The sequence below is a fragment of the Bombina bombina genome, chromosome 4 (genome assembly GCF_027579735.1).
Source record: "Bombina bombina isolate aBomBom1 chromosome 4, aBomBom1.pri, whole genome shotgun sequence".
In the NCBI taxonomy this organism is placed as follows: domain Eukaryota; kingdom Metazoa; phylum Chordata; class Amphibia; order Anura; family Bombinatoridae; genus Bombina; species Bombina bombina.
Genome location: NC_069502.1, coordinates 653,750,695 through 653,778,563, shown reverse-complemented (window position 1 = coordinate 653,778,563; position 27,869 = coordinate 653,750,695). Strand labels below are relative to the sequence as shown.

At 38.0% G+C, this 27,869-nt stretch overlaps 1 protein-coding gene across 1 annotated transcript; it reads right to left on the bottom strand.

Moving 5' to 3' along the window:
- Positions 1 to 167: 167 nt before the first annotated feature.
- Positions 168 to 27,824, bottom strand: HINT3 (histidine triad nucleotide binding protein 3). The gene is made up of 5 exons (XM_053710716.1): positions 27,573 to 27,824; positions 20,937 to 21,051; positions 18,469 to 18,538; positions 2,979 to 3,105; positions 168 to 1,363 (listed from the first exon to the last, which is right to left on the bottom strand). Exons 1-5 carry the CDS (start codon positions 27,675 to 27,677, stop codon positions 1,316 to 1,318), a joined length of 465 nt encoding a protein of 154 aa, XP_053566691.1. The 5' UTR covers positions 27,678 to 27,824; the 3' UTR covers positions 168 to 1,315.
- Between the last annotated feature and the right edge of the window lie 45 nt (positions 27,825 to 27,869).

The following is a 27,869-nucleotide window of genomic DNA, read 5'->3' as shown; positions in this document are numbered from 1 at the left end:
GCTAACAATGTGTGCATGACATATACTTTGGAGATGACAGTACTTAAATAAATTAAAAGGCTTTAAAATATAACATCTGATAACCACATATAGCATTTTGGAATTTGGTGACTAGGCAAACTTTGTGTGTCCAGAAAAGGAGACTTAGTCATGGAAGATCTATTACATTATTTTCATTCATGTTGTTTGTATCTTTATTCAACACAGCAAAATATTACTGTACATTTAAGATGGATAAGACAACAATTTGATTTCAATAAATTAATGTTTAATCATAGATCTAAATATAAAATAAAAATATTTACATGAACAGTAAATACACAAAAGTCTGCTATGTAATGTTAAGAACATATTAAAATGCAAGACAGTATTTTTAAATCCATCTCAATGCCAAATAAATAAAGAAAAAAACATTGTATTGTTTTTTTGCTGAGGTATACGACTATTTTCTACTAAACAGCAAAACAAATAGTAAATACATTTCAGTACAGCGAGAGTGATAGGCTTTTTAAAAAGAAGTAGCTAGAGATAAAGTATTAGTTCAACATTCTGAGAGCGCTCAGAAAAACAAAGACAAATTAATCTTTTTCTACTATTCAAAAAAAAAAAATATGCTCACAGTAATTTCAATTAGTAGTTTCAAGAAAATTGCACCAATTGATGCAGGATTGAAGAAATGACGCATAAGGCTTAGTTGTATTTAAATTCCCAGATTTGTTAAACAGAGCTATGGAACAAGTGTATTAGACTTCAATGTTCAGTTATAATAAAAATCATTGCTTTACATTAGAAATATGCTTTAATACATAGCTTGACAAACTAATATCAGACAGAAGATTGAGGAGTCGGCAGCTGTATATAATTTAGAAGTCATGCAATGCTTTCTGTATATGGGTAGAGGAAAAATCTAAATAAGTGGAAGCCAGGAGTATAATTCTAGAAGCTGTGGCTTCCTGGATTTGTAGAACCTTGAGTTAATATTTTTTTGACATATGTCACAAACAGAAATGTTCTTATATTCTGTCGTGAACACATTTTAACATTTGCATGTTACACATAAAAACATAAAAAAATTCTATAAAGGTAAAATATTTACCATTTTGTGAGAGATTTGCCTTATACACAGATTTTCTTACCTATATCTTGATAGCTTCTCAGCTAAAACCAAAAACTACATGCAAATTATTTTTCAGCCTTTACAATCTGAATTGTAATCAATCAACATTGCAATCATTCAGCGAACTCATTAAGGGCTCATCTGATTTACTAACTGGTATTGCAGCAGGTATGATTTTATAGATCTTTGTACAGGCTACTAGCTTGTAGGATTGCTTGACTGAAGTCGTTCGATCAGCTGATCAGCCTGAGGGGGAAAAAAAACACAAAACTATGTTACTTTTATCTCTAGAGCTTGTTCTTCATATTATTATTAGTAAAAAGATTTGTAAGGATGCACTTACCTTTTGTAATGACATCTGTTCTACCTGTGAAACGATATAAACTATTTGGTTCTATAATGGCTGTATAATGTATGCAAGATCAACCACACTATGGGGCCGATTTAACATGCTGCGAATGCAGCAGTTTCTGCACAAGTCGTCAAGCTCGCCGGAAACATGTTAAGAAGCAGCGGTCTTAAGACCGCTGCTCCTTAACTTATCCGCCACCTCTGAGGCAGCGGACAGCAATCATTCCGATCAGATACGATCTGGATGATTGACACCCCCTGATTAGCCGCAAATCTGAAGGGGGCAACATTGCACAAGCATTTTACAATGTCCGCTCGCATCATAATAAATCGGCCCTTATATATTCTTAAAGGGACATTAAACATTTTTTCTTTCATGATTTAGAAAGAGCATGCAATTTAAAACAACTTTCCAATTAACTTTGATCTATTTTGCTGCATTTTCTTTATATCTTTGTTGAAAAGCATATCTAGATAGGCTCAGTAGCTGCTGATTGGCTGCTGCACATAGATGCCTTGTGTGATTGGCTCTCCCATGTGCATTGCGATTTCATCAAAAAGGGATAGCTAAAGAATGAAGCAAATTAGATAATAGAAGTAAATTTGAATGTTGTTTAAAATTGTATTCTCTATCTGATTTATGAAAGAAAATGTTTGCGTTTTTGTCCCTTTAAATCTATGTATAAGCCTTTTATTTACTTATACGTTTCTGCATCTTTCTCACTAGCAATTCTATCTGCATTATAACTCGCTGCTAATTATTATAGGACACACCAGTTTGTCCATTCTTACCCTAGGTATAGCCTGCATTCTTTTTCTCTATGTTCTGTATCCTACTGCCATAAGGCTTTATATAGATTTACTACACCTTCTGTAAAGTAGTACTTTCTCAAATGACCTCTGAATTAATTAACCTCAAACCTCTTAAACAATATTGCTTCTCTGAAAATGCTCCAGTCCTGAAGTTGGTTAAATCCCTTACAAGGACATTGCACAGCCAATACAAGCTAGATCTAATGTATTCAAAGAAAAGATTAACCTGAGAATACTATGCAGATGTTGTAAAAAACACATATTTAAACATTAACATTTTATATTACAATAACATGTTTAATGTTCCTTTAATACATTTGAAAATGTTGATGTCATTTCACACGTCACTGAAAACCTATATAAAGTCATGATGTTTTTATAGATAAAAATGTTACAATACTTCTAAATTGGGGTATATCAAACCACAGCACTTATATTATATCATCATTTACTAAACAGTATATATATATATATATATATATATATATATATATATATATATATATATATATATATATATATAAATATAAAACACATTTTAGCATTTACTAAAAACATAGTGTGTGTATGTATATACATACATACATACATACAATATACACATAACAGGATACATGTTGGTGTAGGAAAATATATATCCTAGTGATGCAGACTCACTGGTACCAGGATGGAGTGACCAGCCAAGTGCATCACTTACCGTTATAAACCAATAGGAGTTGAGCCTATAAATCATTCTGGAGAGAAATCCCAGCTGACTGGCGGGAGCCAGAACATGTAGATGTAAGTGCGATATAGAGCAGAAGGGAGGCCAATGAAAACCCAACCTGACAATAAAAATGAAAGAACTGCTATTAGTGAAACCAAACAAAGCAAAGTGGAATGTTTCCTAGGTGACATAACCTCTTAAAAGCAATACTGACTGTACTAACCAACTACAAGCTTTTAGGCCTTCTTTGCATCAAGATTTCTAAATACATGTTTTCTGATCACATTTAGAAATATCACAGTAATTATTACAAATAATAAAAAGGTAAATAAGCTCTCCTTTCGGCAACTTGAGTCCCAGTGCACACCATAACTATCTGTACTGTAAAGAGGTGAGTGCCCTCAAGGGAGTTCCAGCATACATACAAGGCAAGTAGAAAATATTATTAAGGCCTTTCCCCATTTTTTAAAAAATATTTTGCAGGAAGAAAAGGCAAAAAACAGAATTTATGCTTACCTGATAAATTTCTTTCTCCAACGGTGTGTCCGGTCCACGGCGTCATCCTTACTTGTGGGATATTCTCTTCCCCAACAGGAAATGGCAAAGAGCACAGCAAAAGCTGCCCATATAGCCCCTCCTCAGGCTCCGCCCCCCAGTCATTCGACCGACGGTTAGGAGAAAAAAAGGAGAAACTATAGGGTGCCGTGGTGACTGTAGTGTATAGAGAAAGAAATTTTTCAAACCTGATTAAAAAACCAGGGCGGGCCGTGGACCTGACACACCGTTGGAGAAAGAAATTTATCAGGTAAGCATAAATTCTGTTTTCTCCAACATTGGTGTGTCCGGTCCACTGCGTCATCCTTACTTGTGGGAACCAATACCAAAGCTTTAGGACACGGATGAAGGGAGGGAGCCAATCAGGTTACCTAAACAGAAGGCACCACGGCTTGCAAAACCGTTCTCCCAAAAATAGCCTCCGAAGAAGCAAAAGTATCAAATTTGTAAAATTTGGCAAAAGTGTGCAGAGAAGACCAAGTCGCTGCCTTACATATCTGATCAACAGAAGCCTCGTTCTTGAAGGCCCATGTGGAAGCCACAGCCCTAGTGGAGTGAGCTGTGATTCGTTCAGGAGGCTGCCGTCCGGCAGTCTCATAAGCCAATCGGATAATGCTTATCAGCCAGAAAGAAAGAGAGGTAGCAGTAGCTTTTTGTCCTCTCCTCTTACCAGAGTAAACAACAAACAAAGATGAGGTTTGTCTAAAATCCTTTGTTGCTTCTAAATAAAACTTTAAAGCACGGACTACATCTAAATTGTGTAACAAACGTTCCTTCTTAGAAACTGGATTCGGACACAGAGAAGGAACAACTATTTCCTGGTTAATATTCTTGTTGGAAACAACTTTCGGAAGAAAACCAGGCTTGGTACGCAAAACGACCTTATCTGAATGGAACACCAGATAGGGTGGATCACACTGCAAAGCAGATAATTCAGAAACTCTTCTAGCAGAAGAAATAGCAACCAAAAACAGAACTTTCCAAGATAGTAACTTGATATCTATGGAATGTAAAGGTTCAAACGGAACCCCTTGAAGAACTGAAAGAACTAAATTTAGACTCCAAGGAGGAGTCATGGGTCTGTAAACAGGCTTGATTCTGACCAAAGCCTGTACAAAAGCTTGTACATCTGGCACAGCTGCCAGGCGTTTGTGTAACAAAACAGATAAAGCAGAAATCTGTCCTTTTAGAGAACTCGCTGACAACCCTTTATCCAAACCCTCTTGGAGAAAGGAAAGAATCTTAGGAATTTTAATTTTACTCCAGGAGAATCCCTTGGATTCACACCAACAGATATATTTTTTCCATATTTTATGGTAAATCTTTCTAGTCACTGGTTTTCTGGCTTGGACTAGAGTATCTATCACTGTATTTGAAAACCCACGCTTGGATAAAATCAAGCGTTCAATTTCCAAGCAGTCAGCTGCAGAGAAACTAGATTTGGATGTTCGAATGGACCTTGTACTAGAAGATCCTGTCTCAAAGGTAGCTTCCATGGTGGAACCGATGACATATTCACCAGGTCTGCATACCAAGTCCTGCGTGGCCACGCAGGAGCTATCAGAATCACAGAGGCCTTCTCCTGTTTGATCCTGGCTACGAGCCTGGGAAGGAGAGGAAACGGTGGAAACACATAAGCTAGGTTGAACGACCAAGGCGCCACTAATGCATCCACTAGAGTCGCCTTGGGATCCCTGGATCTGGACCCGTAGCGGGGAACCTTGAAGTTCTGACGGGACGCCATCAGATCCATGTCTGGAATGCCCCATAAATGAGTTAACTGGGCAAAGACCTCCGGGTGGAGTTCCCACTCCCCCGGATGGAAAGTCTGACGACTCAAATAATCCGCCTCCCAGTTGTCTACTCCTGGGATGTGAATTGCAGATAGGTGGCAGGAGTGATCCTCCGCCCATTTGATGATCTTGGATACCTCTCTCATCGCCAAGGAACTCTTTGTTCCTCCCTGATGGTTGATGTAAGCTACAGTCGTCATGTTATCCGACTAGAATCTTATGAATCCGGCCTTCGCTAGTTGAGGCCAAGCCCGGAGCGCATTGAATATCGCTCTCAGTTCCAGGATGTTTATCGGGAGAAGGGACTCTTCCCGAGACCATAGACCCTGAGCTTTCAGGGAGTCCCAGACCGCGCCCCAGCCTAATAGACTAGCGTCGGTCGTGACAATGACCCACTCTGGTCTGCGGAAACTCATTCCCTGAGAAAGGTGATCCTGAGTCAACCACCAACGGAGTGAGTCTCTGGTTACCTGGTCTACTTGAATCTGGGGAGACAAGTCTGCATAGTCCCCATTCCACTGATTGAGCATGCACAGTTGTAATGGTCTTAGATGAATTCGAGCAAAAGGAACTATGTTCATTGCTGCAACCATCAATCCTACTACTTCCATGCACTGAGCTATGGAAGGCTCCAGAATAGAGTGAAGAACTTGACAAGCGTTTAGAAGCTTTGACTTTCTGACCTCTGTCAGGAAGATCTTCATTTCTAAAGAATCTATTATTGTTCCCAAAAAGGGAACTCTTGTTGACGGAGACAGGGAACTCTTTTCTACGTTCACCTTCCACCCGTGAGATCTGAGAAAGGCTAGAACAATGTCTGTATGAGCCTTTGCCTTGGAAAGAGACGACGCTTGAATTAGAATGTCGTCTAGATAAGGTGCCACTGCAATGCCCCTCGGTATTAGAACCGCTAGAAGGGACCCTAGCACTTTTGTGAAAATTCTGGGAGCAGTGGCCAAACCGAACGGAAGAGCCGAACTGGTACTGTTTGTTCAGAAAGGCGAACCTTAGGAACTGATGATGATCTTTGTGGATAGGAATGTGTAGGTATGCATCCTTTAAATCCACGGTAGTCATATATTGACCCTCCTGGATTGTGGGCAAAATTGTTCGAATGGTTTCCATTTTGAACGATGGAACTCTGAGGAATTTGTTTAGAATTTTTAAATCCAGAATTGGTCTGAAAGTTCCCTCTTTTTTGGGAACTACAAACAGGTTTGAGTAAAACCCCTGACCTTGTTCCGCTGATGGAACTGGGTGTATCACTCCCATCTTTAACAGGTCTCCTACGCAATGTAAGAATGCCTGTCTCTTTATCTGGTCTGAAGATAAGCGAGACATGTGAAACCTTCCCCTTGGAGGAAGTTCCTTGAATTCTAGAAGATAACCCTGAGAGACTATTTCTAGTGCCCAGGGATCCGGAACATCTCTTGCCCAAGCCTGAGCAAAGAGAGAGAGTCTGCCCCCTACTAGATCCGGTCCCGGATCGGGGGCTACCCCTTCATGTTGTTTTGGTAGCAGCAGCAGGCTTCTTGGCCTGTTTACCCTTGTTCCAGCCTTGCATTGGTTTCCAAGCTGGCTTAGCCTGGGAAGCGTTACCCTCTTGTCTAGAGGCTGCAGAGTTAGGAGACGGTCCGTTCCTGAAGTTACGAAAGGAACGAAAATTGGACTTATTCTTAGCCTTAAAAGGCCTATCCTATGGGAGGGCATGGCCTTTTCCCCCAGTGATGTCTGAAATAATTTCCTTCAATCCTGGCCCAAAAAGGGTCTTACCTTTGAAAGTAATAGTAAGCAATTTTGTCTTGGAAGATACATCTGCCGACCAAGACTTTAGCCAGAGCGCTCTGCGCGCCACAATTGCAAACCCTGAATTTTTCGCCCCTAACCTCACCAATTGCAAAGCGGCATCTAAAATAAAGGAATTAGCTAACTTAAGTGCGTGAATTCTGTCCATGACTTCCTCATATGGAGTCTCCTTTTCTAGTGACAGGAATAATGCACGAAATTGGTTGGAGGAGGAAACCTTGCTGAACAAAAATCTTTTTAAGCAAACCCTCCAATTTTTTATCCATAGGATCTTTGAAAGCACAATTGTCCTCAATAGGAATAGTCGTGCGTTTGGCTAACGTACAAACTGCCCCCTCAACCTTAGGGACTGTTTGCCATGTGTCCTTCCTTGTGTCGACCATGGGGAACATTTTCTTAAATATAGGAGGTGGGACAAAAGGTATGCCTGGTTTCTTCCACTCCTTAGTCACTATGTCCGCCACCCTTTTAGGTATTGGAAAGGCATCAGGGTGCACCGGGACCTCTAGAAATTTGTCCATTTTGCACAATTTTTCTGGAATGACCAAAGAGTCACAATCATCCAGCGTAGTTAGTACCTCCTTAAGTAAGGCGCGGAGATGCTCTAACTTAAATTTAAAAGTCACAACATCAGGTTCTGCCTGTTGAGAAATTCTTCCTGAATCAGAAATTTCTCCCTCCGACAAACCCTCCCTCACTGCCAATTCTGACTGGTGTGAGGGTATGACAGATAAATTATCGTCAGCGCACTCTTGCTCTACTGTATTTAAAACTGAGCAATCACGCTTTCTTTGAAATGCTGGCATTTTGGATAAAATATTAGCTATAGAATTATCCATAACTGCCGTTAACTGTTGCATAGTAACAAGCATTGGCGCGCTAGATGAACTAGGTGTCGCCTGCGCGGGCATAACTGGTGTTGACACAGAAGGAGAGGATGATGAACTATCCCCACTACCTTCATTTGAGGAATCATCTTGGGCAACCTTATTAAATGTGACAGTACTGTCCTTACTCTGTTTGGACGCCATGGCACAATTATCACATACATTTAAAGGGGGGACCACCTTGGCCTCCATACATACAGAACATATTCTATCTGAAGGTACAGACATGTTAGACAGGCTTATACAGGCTATTAATGCAATAAAACCGTTTTTAAACAAAACCGTTACTGTCTCTTTAAATGTTAAACAGAGCACACTTTATTTCTGGATATGCGAAAAACTGTGAAGGAAATATTCACCAAATTTGCACCCTAGTGTCTTCATGCCTTAAAAGTATTGCACCCCAATTTTCAGGCTTGTAACCCTTTAAATGAGGAAACCGGAGCCGTTTTATCAATTAGCAACTTTAAACCACTACAGTCCCAGCCACAGCGTCTGCTGCGACTTCACCTGTCCTTGGGGGTTATACGATACCAAAATAAGCCTTCCAGGAACGTTTTTACTGGCCACCAGACCCTCTCACATGAAGTTGCATGTACTGCATCCAAAAGAAACTGTGCAATTATGGCACGAAAATGAGGCTCTGCTTACTAGAGAGAAAGGCCCTTCCTGACTGGGAAGGTGTCTAAACTACTGCCTGGCGGCTAAAATTGTTCCCCAATACTTAGGTTTTGTAAAAAACACTTCAAACCTCATATAAATATTGAATAAAGCAATCGATGTAGCCCACAAGAGTGTCAACCAGTATATAGCCCATTAATAAGCCTTCATTCTGTTATGAGTCTAAGAAAATGGCTTACCGATCCCCCAGAGGGAAAATGACAGTCTTCTAGCATTACACAGTCTTGTTAGAAAATGGACTAGTCATACCTTGAGCAGAAAAGTCTGCAAACTGTTCCCCCCAACTGAAGTTCTCTGGGCTCAACAGTCCTGTGAGGGAACAGCAATTGATTTTAGTTACTGCTGCTAAAATCATACTCCTCTTTTAAACAGAACTCTTCATCCTTTTCTGTTTTAGAGTAAATAGTACAAACCGGCACTATTTTAAAATAAACTCTTGATAGAAGAATAAAAAACTACAACTAAACACCACATACTCTTCACCATCTCCGTGGAGATGCTACTTGTTCAGAGCGGCAAAGAGAATGACTGGGGGGCGGAGCCTGAGGAGGGGCTATATGGGCAGCTTTTGCTGTGCTCTTTGCCATTTCCTGTTGGGGAAGAGAATATCCCACAAGTAAGGATGACGCCGTGGACCGGACACACTAATGTTGGAGAAATAACCCCCAAAGGAACATGAAACTCAAAATTAAACTTTCATCACTCAGATGAGGTCATGCAATTTAAAAAAAACACAAACAAAACAAAACAAAAATATTCAAATGTATTTCCATTATCAGAGTGTGCATAGTAGTTTTATATTCACACTTTCCGATTGGCTGATATATATATATATATATATATATTATATGGTACAGGGGAAAGAAAAAAATTAAGAGAAACTTTGCAGTGTCTTTTTATTTCTTTGTTTATTTATGTAATTGATTTAGCATATGGGTAACATCATCTTCACACCAATGTGAAAAAAATTACAGTTGCAAAGTATGTAATTAGAAAACAAGATAACAATGTACATTTTTAAACATTGCACTTACTATCTAATCACCAACTTCTGTATACAGTACTGTAAACCTGTCATGATGAATTTACAATTGCTTTAAACACAGACATATTACATATGAAAAGGGAGCTTGCACTTTTAAGCCTGTTAACATATTATATAGCATATGAAGTCTAAGCTGTCCATTTCAATTCTAAACAGGGAGTGCAGTTGATCCACGGACTGATCAGATTAACTAGTAGGCAACTTTTGTAGCTCTGTTGGGGGCAGCATTGAATCTGTAGAAGAGTTTATTTTAAAAACAGAAGTCTTTGCCTTGAAGAGGGGTATTAGATTTCTCAAGTCAAGAGATTGGGGAAGAGAGGAATTTATAGACAGTAATCACAGACAATTAATTAATTTGGGCTAAAGTCACCTAACTTTTCTTTTCAATAAAAATGCTTATAGTCAAAATGTTGGTGCAATAATTGGAGTATAAAGGCTGTGACACACTGCAAGCGATGCGGTGCGAGGCGAAGCAGCTGCTTCGCTCCGCATCGCTTCTGAAGATCAAATATTTCATCTCTGAGCGCTCAGCTACGCGACCTGACGCAGCAGAGTGCTCAGAGATGAATAGGCAAGACACACTGAGCGCGCACAGCTGCATCTATACGCTGCGCGTCGCTCCGCTTGCAGTGTGTCACAGCCTTAATTGTTCTAGAACTAAAATAGCGGAGACAAGAGGATATATTTTTTTAAAATAAATCATTCTGTTGTCATTTATTTTAGGATACATTTTAAAAAGATAATACGATGATGGCACTGTTTGGTGTATACCAGGGGTGCCCAATAGGTTGATCGCAAAGGCGCTGCTGGTACATTGTGGCCGGACAGGCCCACCCTTTGGCATATCCCCCAACTGACTCGAGGGAGACTAACTTCTGACAAGTCACACCACTCTCTGTCTACTCATGCTGGTGGAGTGACTGTGGGGTGCTGTTAGTCTTTGAGGATGCCGGGCAGGACCCCTATGGCCACGGGTAAGTCTAGATCTGACACATCGGGCCGGGGGGTGCTGCCGCAGTCAGGGCAGTGTATGTCAGTCTGCTGAATTTCAATTAGTTGATTGTTTGTGCTGCTGTTATCAATCTGCTATTACTAGTTTAATCCAATCAGCAACTGTACAGCAGAACTTTCCATGGATTGTTGAAGTCAAACTTTAGTTGTGAGATTGCATGAGGGTTTGGCAATACATTATCAGATCAGTTCTCACAGATCTCAGCTGGATTAAGCAAGTCAGCACTTTTGCCTTTGCAATAATTTGGCTGACACAGAGGGTTCGATTTATCAAGCTACGGTGGATAGGGGCGTAATTTTGCATTTGCCCCATGCACAGCCAATCACGCGTGGGCAGAAGTTGTCAATCTCCCCGGTCGGACGATTCCTAAGAGGTGAAGAAGAGTTAGGGAAGCAGCGGTCTCATGACCGCTGCTCAAAAGATCCTGACTGCAGGTTCTCGTTGAACTCCTCATTTAAACAGTAGATCCCAACAGAAAAAAAAAGTGAGGGCACCCCTGGACTGTATACTTTTAGTTATATGATTTTGTAAAAACACACACTTCTCTAGAAATTATAGGAAAAAAAAAATCAAAGCATAATGTTATAGCTCTCTAAATTGCAGTGTGGTAATTAGTCCACTTTCAAGCAACATAAAATTCTAAAGTTGAAAAGCATATGAATAAATTTGACTTTTCAATAGAGTAATGAATGCATTTGAATTCAATCATTTTTGCAGTAAAGATGTGTTAGCAAAAATGTCTCTAGTAATTGATTTTGCCGTTGCAGAGAAAGCTTTTACGGTCACCGAGCATATATACAAAAAATCTTTGCACCTTCTCAGAAAGGATATATTGTGTGAGCAATGCCAGTTGATTTTGTATCATCTCTAACAAATACATGACACTGCAGGCTCTCTGAACAGGTGAGGATCTAGAATGCAGGTGCATGAAGCATATGTACATATACTGTTCTGTGTACAATAAAAACAATCAATGAAACAAAGATAACTTTTACTAAAAAGTATGTGGTATTACATGTGTATTGTAAATTATGATATTCAAAACCAAAACAAATTCATCTGCGTTTCATTTTTACAAAAATTCTGTCCCTTTAATAGCAAATCGAAAAATTCTTACAAAATGTCTATAGCTGCTTAAAGTGCCATAAAACATGTTGAGATATGTGCATATTTTAAAAGGGCTAATTAAGTAAAAATAGTTTGCATAAAAAAATTGTTTAAAAATTTCTGGCAAGTATTTTACCCCTTAACGACCAAGGACGTGCCAAGCACTTCCTACGAAAAGTGTCAGTTAATGAACAAGGACGTGCCTGACATCCTGATCGCTTCCAGCCGCTTTCAGGGTATTGCAGCGATGCCTCAATATTGAGACATTGTGCAATACCTTATTTAAGCACACCGACTCTGTGGCCCTCTCTGCATCGGTCAGCAATGGTACCGATCGTTGGTGGCGTGGCAGGGCGGCGGGTGGACGGTCCATCGCTGGTAGCTGATTTCCTTTCAGTGATGCTGATGGGTCCGGCAGCGTGGGGGGACAGGAGGGACCGCTACACTATAAGACATCAATAGTGTAAGGGAAGGAGGGAGGGGTATTTTTAAAGTATTGGGAAAGGGATCTGGGAGGGAGATAGGGTATTGAGGGGGGGCAGCTACACTACAGAAAATGTTTTTTTATTTATTTTTTATAAAAAAAGGGGCAGTTGCTAGTACCTAAGATGGCGACCAATAGGTCGAGGGGGGGATCCTACACCTCAGAAAAAAATTATACAAATTTTAAAAAACAAAACAAAAACACCTTTATTTTTATACTGGCAGACTTTCTGCCAGTACGTAAGATGGCAGTGACAATTGTGATTTGGGGGAGGGAAGAGAGCTGTTTGAGAAGGGTCAGGGAGGGATCAGGGGGTTGGATGTGTCAGGCGGGAGGCCGATCTATACACTAAAGCTAAAATTAACCCTACAAGCTCCCTAATTAACCCCTTCACTGCTGGGCATAAAACAAGTGTGGTGCACAGCGGCATTTAGCAGCCTTCTAATTACCAAAAAGTAATGCCAAAGTCATAAAGGTCTGCTATTTCTGAACAAAGGGGATCCCAGAGAAACATTTACAACCATTTGTGCCATAACTGCACAAGTTGTTTGTAAATAATTTCAGTGAGAAACCTAAAGTTTGTAAAAAAGTAACATTTTTGTATTTGATTGCATGCGGCTGTGAAATGGTGGCATGGAATATACCAAAATGGGCCTAGATCAATAATTTGAGTTGTCTACTAAAAAAAATAAAATAGTATATTATATATATATATATATATATATATATATATAGCAAATGAAGAAGGAGTCACTCCCAGGGTCCTGTTCCAAAATATGAATGTATTTATTAACGTTTCGGGGTCTCCCCGTTTTCAAAATAAGCATATCATATAAATTTACCCCATTTATAGCCCTGCACATCTAACAACGCTAAAGGCATTCACGGCCGCAATCTGGAAGTTGCTCAGCATCACGTGACACTGACGTCACATGTATCGCCATGGCAACTGGACGCTAAGTCGCGAATGCCGCGTGTCAATTAAAAACAACAAGAACAAGCAAAGTCGTATTGCCAGGTGTTACAAGTCTCCATAGACAAAAATATGCTTTATACAATGACAGTACTGTTATTTATCTCGGATCAGACTACATTAATAGTGCAGCTTTGTACATTCTCCAGAACATACAACATCACAGTTGATAATGGTATCACCTCAATACACTTGGCACACATAAGTTATATCGCATACTGAGTACTGATCTGTTTTCCATAGGTTCATGGTTAGAACTAGTTTCGATCCCCATAGTACATATTGTGCAAGCAACTGTATAAGTAGTCATTAAGTACCAACATTTGGACAATATATAGTAAACCCTGCAGATTATGGTATATAGACTCTATTGCACTCTAAAGGAGTAGTCGTTTTAACAATATGGAATATTGCTAGATAGTAGAGTGTTATTCAATAACGGTAGACCACCTTATATTACAAGTGTACATATAAAGACACGAAGGGTAAGAAATTACGGAATGAAGTAGTATGATAATGGGGAGGTATATAAACAGATCAAAAACAACTAAGGGTGTGACCTAGCATCTACCCATGTATCTCAAAAATGAGTGTACAACTAGACGTAATGTATTGGCCCACCCTATGTAGAAGGTGTACAATGTATACATATTCAAAGTAGACAGTATTATACAGGTCTGAGGAAGGGGATTCTATATCTCTGAAACGTCACAGTAAAGTGTGTTTTGATATAAGACCAGTGAGTGACAGTCTCTTTTTGAGATTATATATATATATATATATATATATATATATATATATATACACACACATTATATATATATATATACACATTATATATATATATATATATATATATATATATATATATATATATATATATATATATATATATATATATATATACACATACATATACATATATACATATATATATATACATATACACACACACACACACACACACTATAATTGCGTTTGTAATGTCAGTTGCTGCCGGCAGTTGCGCACGCATCCTCAATGGAATGTTGGCAGCGCAAGGTGGATTCTTTCACCACCCTGCCATATTCGAAATTCACCTGGATGCAGCTTTGCTTCAGCTCTGCTTCGGATTGTTCCTGGAACAAGAAAGAAGAGGTCGCCGCTTGGAAGAAGACTTCACCGCATGGGACAGGACCTTCTCCACCGGACTTCTCTAACGGTGAGTACCAACCTGGGGGTTAAACCTAGGTTGTTTTTTTTAAATTTATTTTTTTATTTAGATTAGGGTGGGCATTTTGTAAAAGAGCTAAATGCCCCTTTAAGGGCAATGCCCAACAAATACCCTTTTCAGGGCAATGGGTAGTTTAGGTTTTTTTAGTGTTAGGTTTTTTATTTTGAGGGGTTTGGTGGGTGGGGGTTTTACTGTTGGGGGGACTTTGTGTATTTTTAATGGAAAGAGCTGTTTATCTTGGGGCAATGCCCTGCAAAAAAACCCTTTTAACCCCTTAATGACAAAGGACGTACGCCACACGTCCTAAAAAAAAAGACAGTTAATGACCGAGGACGTGTGGCGTACGTCCTTGGTCTGGAAAGCAGCTGGAAGCGATCCTGCTCACTTCCAGCTGCTTTCCGGTTATTGCAGTGATGCCTCGATATGGAGGCATCCTGCAATAACCCCCCTTGGCCATCCGATGCAGAGAGAGACACTCTGTGGCCCTCTCTGCACCGGACATCGGTGGCCGGTATCGTTGGTGGGAGCAAGTCTGGGAGGCGGGTGGGCGGCCATCGATGTGCCGAGTGGAGGGAAGGGGGGCGGGATCGGGGGCGGGAGCGCGCGCGTGCACGGGGGGGGCGGCGGGCGGGCGCGTGCACGGGGCGGGAGGGAACCGCTACACTACAGAAAAATAAAATTGTTAAAAGTTAAAAATAAAATGTTTTCAAATAAAGAAATAAACATCTAAGGGATCAGGAAGGGGTGGGGGGTTGGTCTTGGGGGGGGGGGAGCTACACTACAGAAAAGGGCATTTTTTTTTAAAAAAAAGGCACATTTGTTGCTAAACTGGGTACTGGCAGACAGCTGCCAGTACCCAAGATGGCGCCCATTAAGGCAGAGGGGGAGGGTTAGAGAGCTGTTTGGGGGGGGGGGATCAGTGAGGTTGGGGACTAAGGGGGGATCCTACACAGCAGCATATGTAAATATGCCAAAAATCCCCCCAAAAAAAGCCCAAATATAGCTTTTATTTTAGTACTGGCAGAGTTTCTGCCAGTACTTAAGATGGCGGGGACAATTGTGGGGTGGGGGAGGGAAGAGAGCTGTTTGGGAGGGATCAGGGGGTCTCATGTTTCAGGTGGGAGGCTGAGCTCTACATTAAAGCTAAAATTAACCCTGTAAGCTACATAATTAACCCCTTCACTGCTGTGAAATGCAGCGGCATTTGGCGGCCTTCTTATTACCAAAAAGCAACCCCAAAGCCATATATGTCTGCAATTTCTGAACAAAGGGGATCCCAGAGAAGCATTTACAACCATTTGTGCCATAATTGCACAAGCTGTTTGTAAATGATTTCAGTGAGAAACCTAAAATTGTGAAAAATTTAACGTTTTTTTTTAATTTGATTGCATTTGGCGGTGAAATGGTGGCATGAAATATACCAAAATTGGCCTAGATCAATACTTGGGGTTGTCTACTACACTACACTAAAGCTAAAAGTATCCCTAAAAGCTCCCTACATGTTCCATAATTAACCCCTTCACTGCTGGGCATAATACACGTGTAGTGCGCAGTGATATTTAGCAGCCTTCTAATTACTAAAAAGCAACGCCAAAGCCATATATGTCTGCTATTTCTGAACAAAGGGGATCCCAGAGAAGCATTTACAACCATTTAAGCCATAATTGCACAAGCTGTTTGTAAATAATTTCAGTGAGAAACCAAAAGTTTGTGAAAAAATTAGTAAAAAAGTGAACGATTTTTTGTATTTAATCGCATTTGGCGGTGAAATGGTGGCATGAAATATACCAAAATGGGCCTAGATGAATACTTTGGGATGTCTACTAAAAAAAAATATATACATGTCAATGGATATTCAGAGATTCCTGAAAGATATTAGTGTTCTAATGTAACTAGCGCTAATTTTGAAAAATAATGGTTTGGAAATAGCAAAGTGCTATTTGTATTTATGGCCCTATAACTTACAAAAAAAGCAAAGAACATGTAAACATTGGGTATTTCTAAACTCAGGACAAAATTTAGAAACTATTTAGCACAGTGTTTTTTGGTGGTTGTAGATGTGTAACAGATTTTGGGGGTCAAAGTTAGAAAAAGTGTGGTTTTTTTCAATTTTTTCCTCATATTTTATAAATTTTTTTATAGTAAATTATAAGATATGATGAAAATAATGGTATCTTTAGAAAGTCCATTTAATGACGAGAAAAACGGTATATAATATGTGTGGGTACAGTAAATGAGTAAGAGGAAAATTACAGCTAAACACAAACACCGCAGAAATGTAAAAATAGCCTTGGTCCCAAACGGACAGAAAATGGAAAAGTGCTGTGGTCATTAAGGGGTTAAGGGCTACTGGCAGTTTATTCTTAGAGTAGGGGGTGTTTTTATTTTTTTGGGGAGGGTATATTTTCATAGGGATTAGGTATAATTTTTAAAAATTTGATCATTTTGTTTTTTTATTTTCTGTAATATTAGATTTTTTTATTTCCTGTAATTTTAGATTAATTTAAAATTTAGGTTTAATTTTTCGGGGTTAGACTTAGGTTTTTATTTTTTTAATATATGTTTTTTTTATTTAGATTATGGATGGGCAGCAAAAGAGCTGAATGTCCTTTTCAGGGCAATGGATACTTTAGGTTTTTTAGTGTTAGGTTTATTTTTGGGGGTTTGGTGGGTGGTGGGTTTTACTGTTAGGGGGGACTTAGATTTTTTGGTAACTGCAAAAGAGCTGTTTAACTTAGGGCAATGCCCTACAAAAAGCCATTTTAAGGGCTATTGGTAGTTTAGCATTAGATTAGGGGGGGCTTTTTTATTTTCATAGGGATTAGGTTTTATTTTTTGGGGTGTTTTAGACTTTTTGTTTTTTTTTAGATTAGGGATGGGCAGCAAAAGAGCTTAATTCCCTTTTTAAGGGCAATGCCCATACAAATGCCATTTTCAGTTTAGTTTAGGTTTTTTAGTGTTAGGTTTATTTATTGGGGGGGGGGGTTGGTAGGTTTGTGGTTTTTACTGTTAGGGGGGGACTAAGAATTTTTTGTAACTGCAAAAAGAGCTGCTTAAAGGGATACTAACCCCACATTTTTGCTTTCATGATTCAGGTAGAGCATGCAATTTTAAGCAACTTTCTAATTTACTCCTATTACCAATTTTTCTTTGTTCTCATGTTACCTTGATTTGAAAATGCAGTAATAAAAGTTTAGGAGCCGGCCCATTTTTAGTTCAGCACCTTGGTAGAGCTTGCTGATTGGTTTGCTACATTTAGCCACAAATCAGCAAGTGCTACCAAGGTTCTAAACAAAAAATGGTCCAGCTCTAAAGCTTACAGTACTGCTTTTTCAAATCAAGATAGCATGAGAACAAAGAAAAATTGATAATAGGAGTAAATTAGAAAGGTGCTTAAAATCTCATGCTCTGAACCATGAAAGAAAAAAAATTGGGTTTAGTATCCCTTTAATTTAGGGCAATGCCCTACAAAAAAGCCCTTTTATGGTCTATTAGTAGGTCAGCATTAGATTAGGGGGTGAGCTTTTTAATTTTTTTATGTAGTACAAATGTTTTTTTTATTTTTTTATTAACACGTATATCCCAAGAAGGAAAGAACGGAGACTGAAGGCTCAAAACTTGGTATAGCTGTGTTTATTCAGCAACGTTGCCAGGTACAAGGTGAATAACCAGGATGACACCTGACGCGTTTCACGCATGCGCACACACACACACATTTTCATAGGTAAATCAAAAACTCAAAAGTTTTTCTCTGAAATTCCCGTTAAGCAATTTATTCATAAAATACCAGACTATAAAAGATAATTTGTTATTTAAAAATATTAACTGCCAAGATAATTTATTGCATTACTATTAGTTTTATTTTCACAGCAGTTTTCTTTTCAAAACTTCAATAAAAATAATAATAAAAAAAAATGATGATTACCTTATGTCATCCAAATCTGTAACATTGTTGCTCCGCAGAACATTTTTTCCCACATCCACCATGCTTTTCACTGAAAACAATAGATAAAAAAAAAAGTATTACCATTATATTTTCATTGAGGTATATAGAAAGTTGTCATTCCTTTACCATTGGCAATAAAACCTAGTATTGTGCATTAATATTTTATTATGTTTAAATGTATTAAAATAAATATTTGTTTAAACCCCAGGAGTTGACAATTAAATATGAGGAGGAAGGCATGCATATGATACATATATAAAAAAGACTCAAGTCCAACAATATATATATATATATATATATATATATATATATATATATATATATATATATATATATATATATATATATATATATATATATATATATATATATATATATATATATATATATATATATATATATATATATATATATATATATATATATATATATATATATATATATATATAGATGAGTTTATATAGAAAGAATAAATCCTGGAAAAGAAATAGAAAAGACCAGGATGAAAGACAGGGAATTCAGCACTCTTTTACAAAATTAAACTAAAGCTCAAAAAACTTATTCAAAATGTGTCAGCCTCCAAGGCTTGTGTAGCTGCAAAGGAGAGAACTCTCTGACACTTACTGTATATTACATATATATATACACAAGAATAGAAAAACGCAAAAAGACCCAATAGGTAGATATGATCTCTTTATATGGATATCAAATAGCATAAAAAATACAACATATTATGTTACAAACCTGACCGGTCAGGGGATAGTGTCTATACCAAAACAGAAATTATAAACATGATATGTGGTTATTTTCACAGGCCTGTGGAGCCATGTGTGTAAACTGCAGGATAAGAATGGGGGACAATAATTAGACTACTACACCCTACTGCTTGCGGCACCTTAGTATGTAAGGCTATATGCCGGGCAGATTACTATATGGGATCTAAGTAGTTACAGTTAGTGTACCCCAACACCTAAGCAGAAGTATTGATGTTCTTAAAGACTGATAGCACATATACATGTAACTATAAGATATATTTGTGGGGGACTGAAATACAAGCTACTACACCCAGCTGCTTACGGCACCTTATAGGGTTAAGGCTAAATGCCGGGCAGGTATATGTATGGGATCTAAGTAGGTTGTGGTGCCGTGCCCCAAAATATGTACAAATATCTTATTGTCATGCAAACAAACAATTTAGCACAGTAGTATACAGCCAGCCTCGCTGAGTATTCACTTAGAGGCAGCTACTCTTGCTATCGAGTGAGAATGTCCCTTTGGAAAAAGGTTATGCAAGCTGAAAAGTTAGTCATGAAGCAGATACAGATAGTTGCAGAAAGCACAAGGTTTAGCCTCCGTGTTGCGTGGTATTAGTAAGCTTCAAGCGCATATTAGTGGCATTTCCTCAGGGAATATTTAAAGTATACTCTCTCAACAGGGTATCATCATCCAAGACAGTCAATAAGCGGCCTATTAGTCAGGCAGTGACAAGGTAGTGTACACATATACACACTGAAAAAAAAACCCACTGACATTCACGATGAAACCCCAAAAATGTCTTTCATGATTCAAATAGAGCATACAACTTTAAATGACTACTAAATACAGTAGAATTACATACTTAACATGTGCATGATAAAAAGACAATGCAATAACACAATCTGAATTTAAAATAAGCAATAGATTTTTTGGCAAATGTGTTTTTGAATCCCTTTTTCCGCCCCCCTGTATCATATCATCAATCAGCCAATCACAGACTAGTATACATATACCCTGTGAGCTTGTGCACATGCTCAGTAGGAGCTGGGGCCTCAGAAAGTGTGAATATAAAAAGACTGCAAAATTTGATAATGGAAGTAAATTGGAAAGTTTCTTAACACTACATGCCCTTTATGAATCATAAAAGTTTATATTGACTTTAGTGTCCCTTTAAACATCATTCCAATTTACTTCTATTATCTAATTTACTTTGTTCTTTTTGGTATCCTTTGTTGGAAAGCATACTTAAGTAGGCTCAGAAGCTGGGAGCTAACTGCTGATTAATGGCTGACATATATATGTCTCTTAGCATTGGCCTGTTGATGTGTTCAGCTAGCTACCAGTAGTGCATTGCTGCTCTTTCAATAAAGGATACCTAAAAAAAATGAAGCCAAATGTATAATAAAAGTTCACTGGAAATTTGTTTAAAATCGTATACACTCTCTGAATCATGAAATAAAAAGGGGGTTTTACGCCCCTTTAATGCAAATAAGTGCAAACAAGTAAAACAAGCTTTAGCAAATGGGTACACAATGGCTTAGCAGCAAATGGGTTCACCTAGCAAATGTTTTACACCCAGTTATGAAATCACAGGGAGTACCCCCTGCACCAATCAGTCACATATGTTACTGTTGGCCTGTGGTTTAATCTGGCTATGATTTTCATACAAAGGGTAAAAGATAAAAACTTACCTAGTTGTAGATGCTCACTTGTAAGAGATTTACAGTTCCCCACGTGTTTCTTGGGTACTACCAGATAATGATGAGGAGCACCAGGTCTTATATCTTTAAAGCATACCAAATCATCCTATATCAACATATAAACAGAAACAGATTAGAATTAAAGGGATAGGAAAGACAAAATTAAACTTGCAGGATTCCGACAGAGCATGTGATTTAAAGACACTTTTAAATTCACTTCTATTTTCAAATGTAATTTGTTCTCTAGATATCCCTTGTTAAAAAAGAATATGCACATATCCTACACTAGAGGAAGCTAGCTGCTGATTGGTGCCTGCACACATTTGTCTCTTATGATTGGCTAACTAGATGTGTTCAGCTAGCTGCCAGTAGTGTAATGATGTTCCTTCAGCAAAGGATAAAAAGAGAATAAAGCAATTTTGACAATAGAAGTAAATTGGAAAGTTATTTAAAATTGTATGTTCTATTCAAATCATGAAAGAAAATTGTGGGGTTTCCTGTCCCTTTAAATCTCATTATGTATATTTGAAGAAAGTGAAGTAAAATAAAAAATCTGGTTTCTTTATGAAATTAATGACACACAAAAATACTGTCACGTATGATATATTACATATATAAATTAGATATTAAAGGCAGTTATATAGAAACGAAAATATAGTTAAAGGGACATGAAACCCAAAATTTTTCTTTCATGGTTCAGATAGAGAATACAATTTTAAACAACTTTCCAAATTACTTCTATCATTTAATTTGCTTCCTTCTCTTGTTATCCTTTGCCGAAAGGTTTATCTAGGCAAGCTCAGAAGCAGCAGAGAACCTAGGTTCTAGCTGTTGATTGGTGGCTGATATATATATATATATATATATATATATATATATATTGTGATTGGCTCACAAATGTGTTCAGTTAGAAACCATTAGTGCATTGCTGCTTCTTCAACAAATGATACCAAGAGAATGAAAGTTGTTTAACATTGTATTCTCTATCTGATTCATGAAAAAAAAAAAATTGGGTTTCATGTCCCTTTAAGGGAAAAACAAAATAACAAAACAGGAGTATTACTGCATCTGCTTTTATAAAAACACATTGGATTACAAGTCCTACATTAAAAATGAATGGTTCATCTATCACCTTAAAGATTAATATAAGTGCTTGTTTCAGCAGTACGTTCCTAAAGGGTCATATAGTCATATTAAAGGTGCACTGCTAAAAGGCACTGTAATGCTTTGCACAAAAGATTATTGTAATGCTATGTCTTTTTGTGATTTAAAGAGACAATATAGCCAATATGTGTATTACATTACTTCTTTAACACATTTAGACAAAATAAGATTATTTTAAAATCCTTAAAGAACATCACCACACTTCACCACATGTGCAACGGCAAAAGCTAATGCATGCCACTTAGAACTGTAGGCCATTAGCAGTAAAAATAATACATGCCATAAGACAGGGGATTGAACATAGAGAATGTTATTCCAGATAATGGAAAAAAATGGTAAAATGGAAAAACAATGTTGATGACTTTGTTTTGTTTTTATGTGTAGAGCAGTGTTCCCTATAATACCACATTTTGTGAGCGGCAGGACAGTGAAACAGTTAAAGGGACACTGAACCCAAATTTTTTCTTTCGTGATTCAGATAGAGCATGCAATTTTAAGCAACTTTCTAATTTACTCCTATTATCATTTTTTCTTTGTTCTCTTGCAATCTTTAGTTGAAAAAGAATGCATCTAAGCTTTTTTTGGGGTTCAGAACTCTGGACAGCACTTTTATATTGGTGGATGAATTTATCCACAAATCAGCAAGAACAACCCAGGTTGTTCACCAAAAATGGGCCAGCATCTAAACTTACATTCTTGCATTTCAAATAAAGATACCAAGAGAATGAAGAAAATTTGATAATAGGAGTAAATTAGAAAGTTGCTTAAAATGTCATGCTCTATCTGAATCACAAAAAGAAAAAATTTAGGTTCAGTGTCCCTTTAACCCTTTGGAGTGCTAATGACGGCTCTGAGCCGTCAGAGTTTCCCACTCTGGTGCTAATGATGGCTCAGAGCCGTCACTAGCACTCTCCCACCTTGAGGGTGATCTGGGGGCTCCCATCCGCTCCTACCCTGGCGATCGTGCCTGTAGAGTGACAGGCATCGCCGGGGCTTCCCGTTTTGCGTGGTGACGTCACGCACAATAACATGATGATGTCACCGTGCAACTTTATTTATACTTAACAATGAAGCCTGTATCTCAGGGGTCTGAAAAAAAATAAAAGTTAAAAAAAATTTTTGTTTAAAAAAAATAAAAAATAAAATAAAAAAAAATCTTAGCACAGGTGGGAAAGTGCTTAGCACTCAAAGGGTTAATAAGGGAACTATAACTTGCTGTCTGCATTGTGTAAGAGGTTCCCTAATTAAAGGGCCATGATACCCAAATGTTGAAACACTTGAAAGTGATGCAGCATAGCTGTAAAAAGCTGACTAGAAAATATCACCTGAACATCTCTATGTAAAAAAGAAAGATATTTTACCTCAAACATTCCTCAGTAGCCACATCCCATTGTAAAGGACTTCTAAGCAGCAAATCAGTATGCCTGTCCCGGGACTGCTAAGGGAGTGAGCTTTCGTGCATACTCATATTTTCCCTATTCAGTTTAAAGGTAAGGTAAAGTTGATCACACTACTTAACGCTATGTGTACTAGTATAAAAAAAAAAACCATAAGTTTCATTCATCATTTTGAAATTATCAACCCGAAATCTACCTTTCTCTACCTTTCAAACATTGTCCATACTCAAATCTTTTGTCCGCCCGACATTTTTGTTTATTTGATTGACATCCGCTTACTATCTTACTCTCCAATCGGCAGTTTCCCCTTCAGGGGTTTAGCCCATCAATTCCGACGTCACTCGCCGACTGTGCGCATGCGCCGGACTCGACACAACCCACTTCAACCTGTGCTCGTTCGCGAGTAGCGCATGCGCAGTGCTAGCGGTGTAGCGATCGTTTTGTTTTGATTCATTCTAAGCAGTTCAAAGATCGCGCTGCAAGTGTGGGTAAGATATCAAGCTCTGTATGTTTAGAATCAACCGCGACATAAAGAATAAATATCTTTTTTTTTGGAGAAAATTATTGCTGTAATTGAAACAATGTATCTGGCAGCGGGGGAAGTGGCGCATGCGCATACGATATTGACTCTGTGAACGCGCATTGCGCTGACGAAAACAAAGGGGTGAGAACGCTTGGTGTAATCAGAGAGATAAACACGGAAGTGGCATGGGGGAGGAGAATTCAATCGAACGGTTTGAAATAACAAGTTTGGATTACAGGTAAAATAAATAATGTAACACAAAACTAAGTTAGCGACTACCTTATTTTTGAAAATTACTTTCAATGTATGGATTTAATAACTAGAAACTTTACCTTACCTTTAAGGAATTTTACTATGAAATCTCATGAGAGTTAAGTGGAATCTCATGAGATCACATTAAAAGAGTTCATGACTTCAGCACTGCTGATGCTGATTGGCTGCAGTTCATTTCTTAATTATTTTATTTTTTACCTGCAGCTGGGCAGCAGATAAAGTATAACTTTTTACAGAGAACTTACTCTGCTGAGCTGAGGAAATTGTGAGGTAAAATATCTTACTCTTTTACATAGAGATGCTCAGGTGATATTTTCCTGTCAGCTTTTTACAGTTATACTGCATCAGTTTCAAGTGATTTAGCATATGAGTATTATGTCCCTTTAACTGTTTCACTGCTGAGCCATTCACAAAATGTGTCCTTATAGGGAACACTGGTGTAGAGTGTAAAAATACAATATTGTATTTTAAACTCACAGTAAGACAGATCAATACAACCATGTTTTTGTAGCTATCCATTAAATACATTAATATATACACACATTAAAGGACCATCAAATTCAACATTTCAACACATAAAAATTGTCATTATTACAACTGAAACATTATTGCAGTATACATTCATTATTTAATTTTGTTTCCTTCTGAAATTTGTACTACTTTCTTCCAGGGAGGCTTGGGTTAATAGTTTTAGCTAATTTATCTGTGAGCTTTTGTTTTACCCCCCTCCTACCTCACTTTTTTTTTTATAAGTAATCTGTATTTTTAGATGGATAATCAGTTTTGCAGCAACAATCATGATAGAAAAAAGCATTCTATGTAGGAGCAGTGGGCATACTATCGGTGTGAATATTATTGTGTATAAATAAATATATATTTATGTTTAGCTATTATGTAGAGATTAGAAATTAATATATTATATGTCTGTTTAAATATCTGCAAAATAAATCATTTGTGAGTAACTAAGCAAAATCAGTGCTAAACCACCTTAAAAGGGATACTGAACCCAAATGTTTTCTTTAATGATTAAGACAGATAAATGTAGCCACCAATCAGCAAGCACTACCAAGGGTGCTGAACCAAAAATGGCCCGGTGTTCTGTCGAGAACTCCAATTCATCGAGAACTCCAAAATGATGTCACTTCCGCCAGCAGATTACACCAATTGCCTCTATTGCGCATGCGAGCGCACATCAGAGATTTTTCATCTGAAAAAAGGCAGACCCTTTGGGAGAACTTATCAAATTCTCCAAAAAAAGATAGTGCGCATGCAGAATTTTTTTTATGACGCTAAAAAAAAACCAGACCCTTGAGAAGAACTTATCAAGTGCTCCAAGAACAGCTGGTGAGCATGCGCGCATTTTATTAGAAACATGGCACATAACGTGTAAACACCGTGCTTCTCATAAGCTTTACCCTAAGGCCGAGCTGACTAAGTTTTCGCTTGTTACAATATTCAGCTGTGAAACCGCTGAGCACTCACAATATTTATTATCAATGATTGTTTATTTCTCTAAGCTACTTCGTTTTTGCAAACGTCCATGTTTTGAGCTAATTTTACTCAAATTACTATAAGTAAATAAAATACGGTGGATACTTGTTGTGTTTTTACTATTTTACAATATGTTTTATTAAAATTGTATGAGAAGCAGATGGCCCGGTGTTTACACGTTATGTGTCATGTTTCTAAGAAAATGCGTGCATGCGCACCAGCTGTTCTTGGAGCACTTGATAAGTTCTTCTAGAGGGTCTGTCTTTTTTTAGCGTCATAAAAAATTTCTGCATGCACACTATCTTTTTTTGGAGAAATCGATAAGTTCTCCCAAAGGGTGCGCTTTTTTTCAGATGAAAAATCTCTGATGCGCGCTCGCATGCGCAATAGAGGCAATTAGTGTAATCTGCTGGCGGAAGTGACATCATATTGGAGTTCTCGACAGAACACCGGCTCGTAAGCTTACATTACTGCTTTTTCAAATAAAAATAGCAATAGAACGAAGACAATTTGATAATAGGAGTAAATTAGAAAGTTGCTCAAAATTGCATGCACTATTTGAATCATGAAAGGAAAAATATGGGGTTCAGTATCCCTTTAAGGGAAGAGGGCAGCATGCCCCAGTTTCTTGATGTTTTTTTTCTTCTATGTTATGTATATCAAAATCTAAATCTTTATTATACTGGATCAACAGGAAGCACTTGTGAAAAATCTAATTAAAAAAAGAAAAGGGTGAATAGTAGGGACTGTAAATTTGTGGGATAAAATACTGTTTACGTTTTCTGTAAGCACACATGACATGCGTTCTACTAGAGGAAATGACAAGTTTGCAGAAGAAGCAACTGACAGCTAAATGTGCCACATAGACAAATGTGCATTAACTAGGTTTTGTGTGATTATGAAAATAAAAGTTGATAATGTTTTCTGGGCATTGCATATTAAAGGGGCAGTGAACACCATGTAATTACAGCACCCTTTTGCAGTCCTCCAACGGATCAACATATGAGCAGAGTCTGAAAAACTGCAAATTAGGGAGAGATAAGTAGCAAGGTTAGGGTTGCAAAGCCTGCAATGTGCTCTTTTAGTATACAGGACTAGAAAATCAAATAAATTACAAATAAATGACCAAAATAAGTAACGAAAGTATATTGCAATATTGTGTTACTATGCACAATTAAGCATTTTATGTTAAAACCACAGTGTTTACAGTCCCAGGGTCTAATCCTTTATTATAGTATTAAAGGGACATGAAACCCAACATTTTTCTTTCATGATTTGGATCGAGCATACAACTTAAAAAAAACCAAACAAAAACCCCCCACAACTTTGCAATTGACTTCTATGATCAGTTTTGCTTCATTCCCTTGGTATCTGGAGCTATCTGAACACATTGGTAATCCAAATGAAAAAAGGCATATGTGCAGCTGCCAGCGCCTGTTTATGTATGCTTTTCAACAAAGGATTAAAAAAGAACAAAGAAAATTAGATAATAGAAGTAATTTGTAACATTGTTTAAAATCGGCTATTATATCTGAATCATGAAAAAAAAAATGTAGTGGTAACATGTCCCTTTAACCCTGCTCTTTTTTCACCAAATAATATTCGTGTACATGAAACCTGCCATTATACTGCTTAAAGTTTAAACGATTACTGTAACATGAACTAAAAACACAGCTATAATACTCAATCTCATGTCCCTGGTCACTCTAATAACTCCCCATAGTCGCCCTTCCTGGTCACACTCGGTGGTGACGTCACGTACCACCGCCCGGTACTCACATCACAGTGCAGCATCTCGGCACCACTCTCCTGATTATTAGCGATCTTGCAGAAGATGCATTTGCTGTCATATGCGGGACTCTGCTCCTCGACTTCTACCGACATTGTAACCCCCGTTTAGCTAATGGGTCCACCCTTAACCAGCCTGTAAACAATGCACGCTGTTTATGTCCCTAAATTCCCTGCGCGTCAAATCTTTAGAGCATGCTTACAGCAGCCCAGACACCCGGGGCGGAGTTTCCGCGTGTATCTACCACTTTACACGCGCCGTGCAGCCCTCTCTCTTCCTACCCGGCT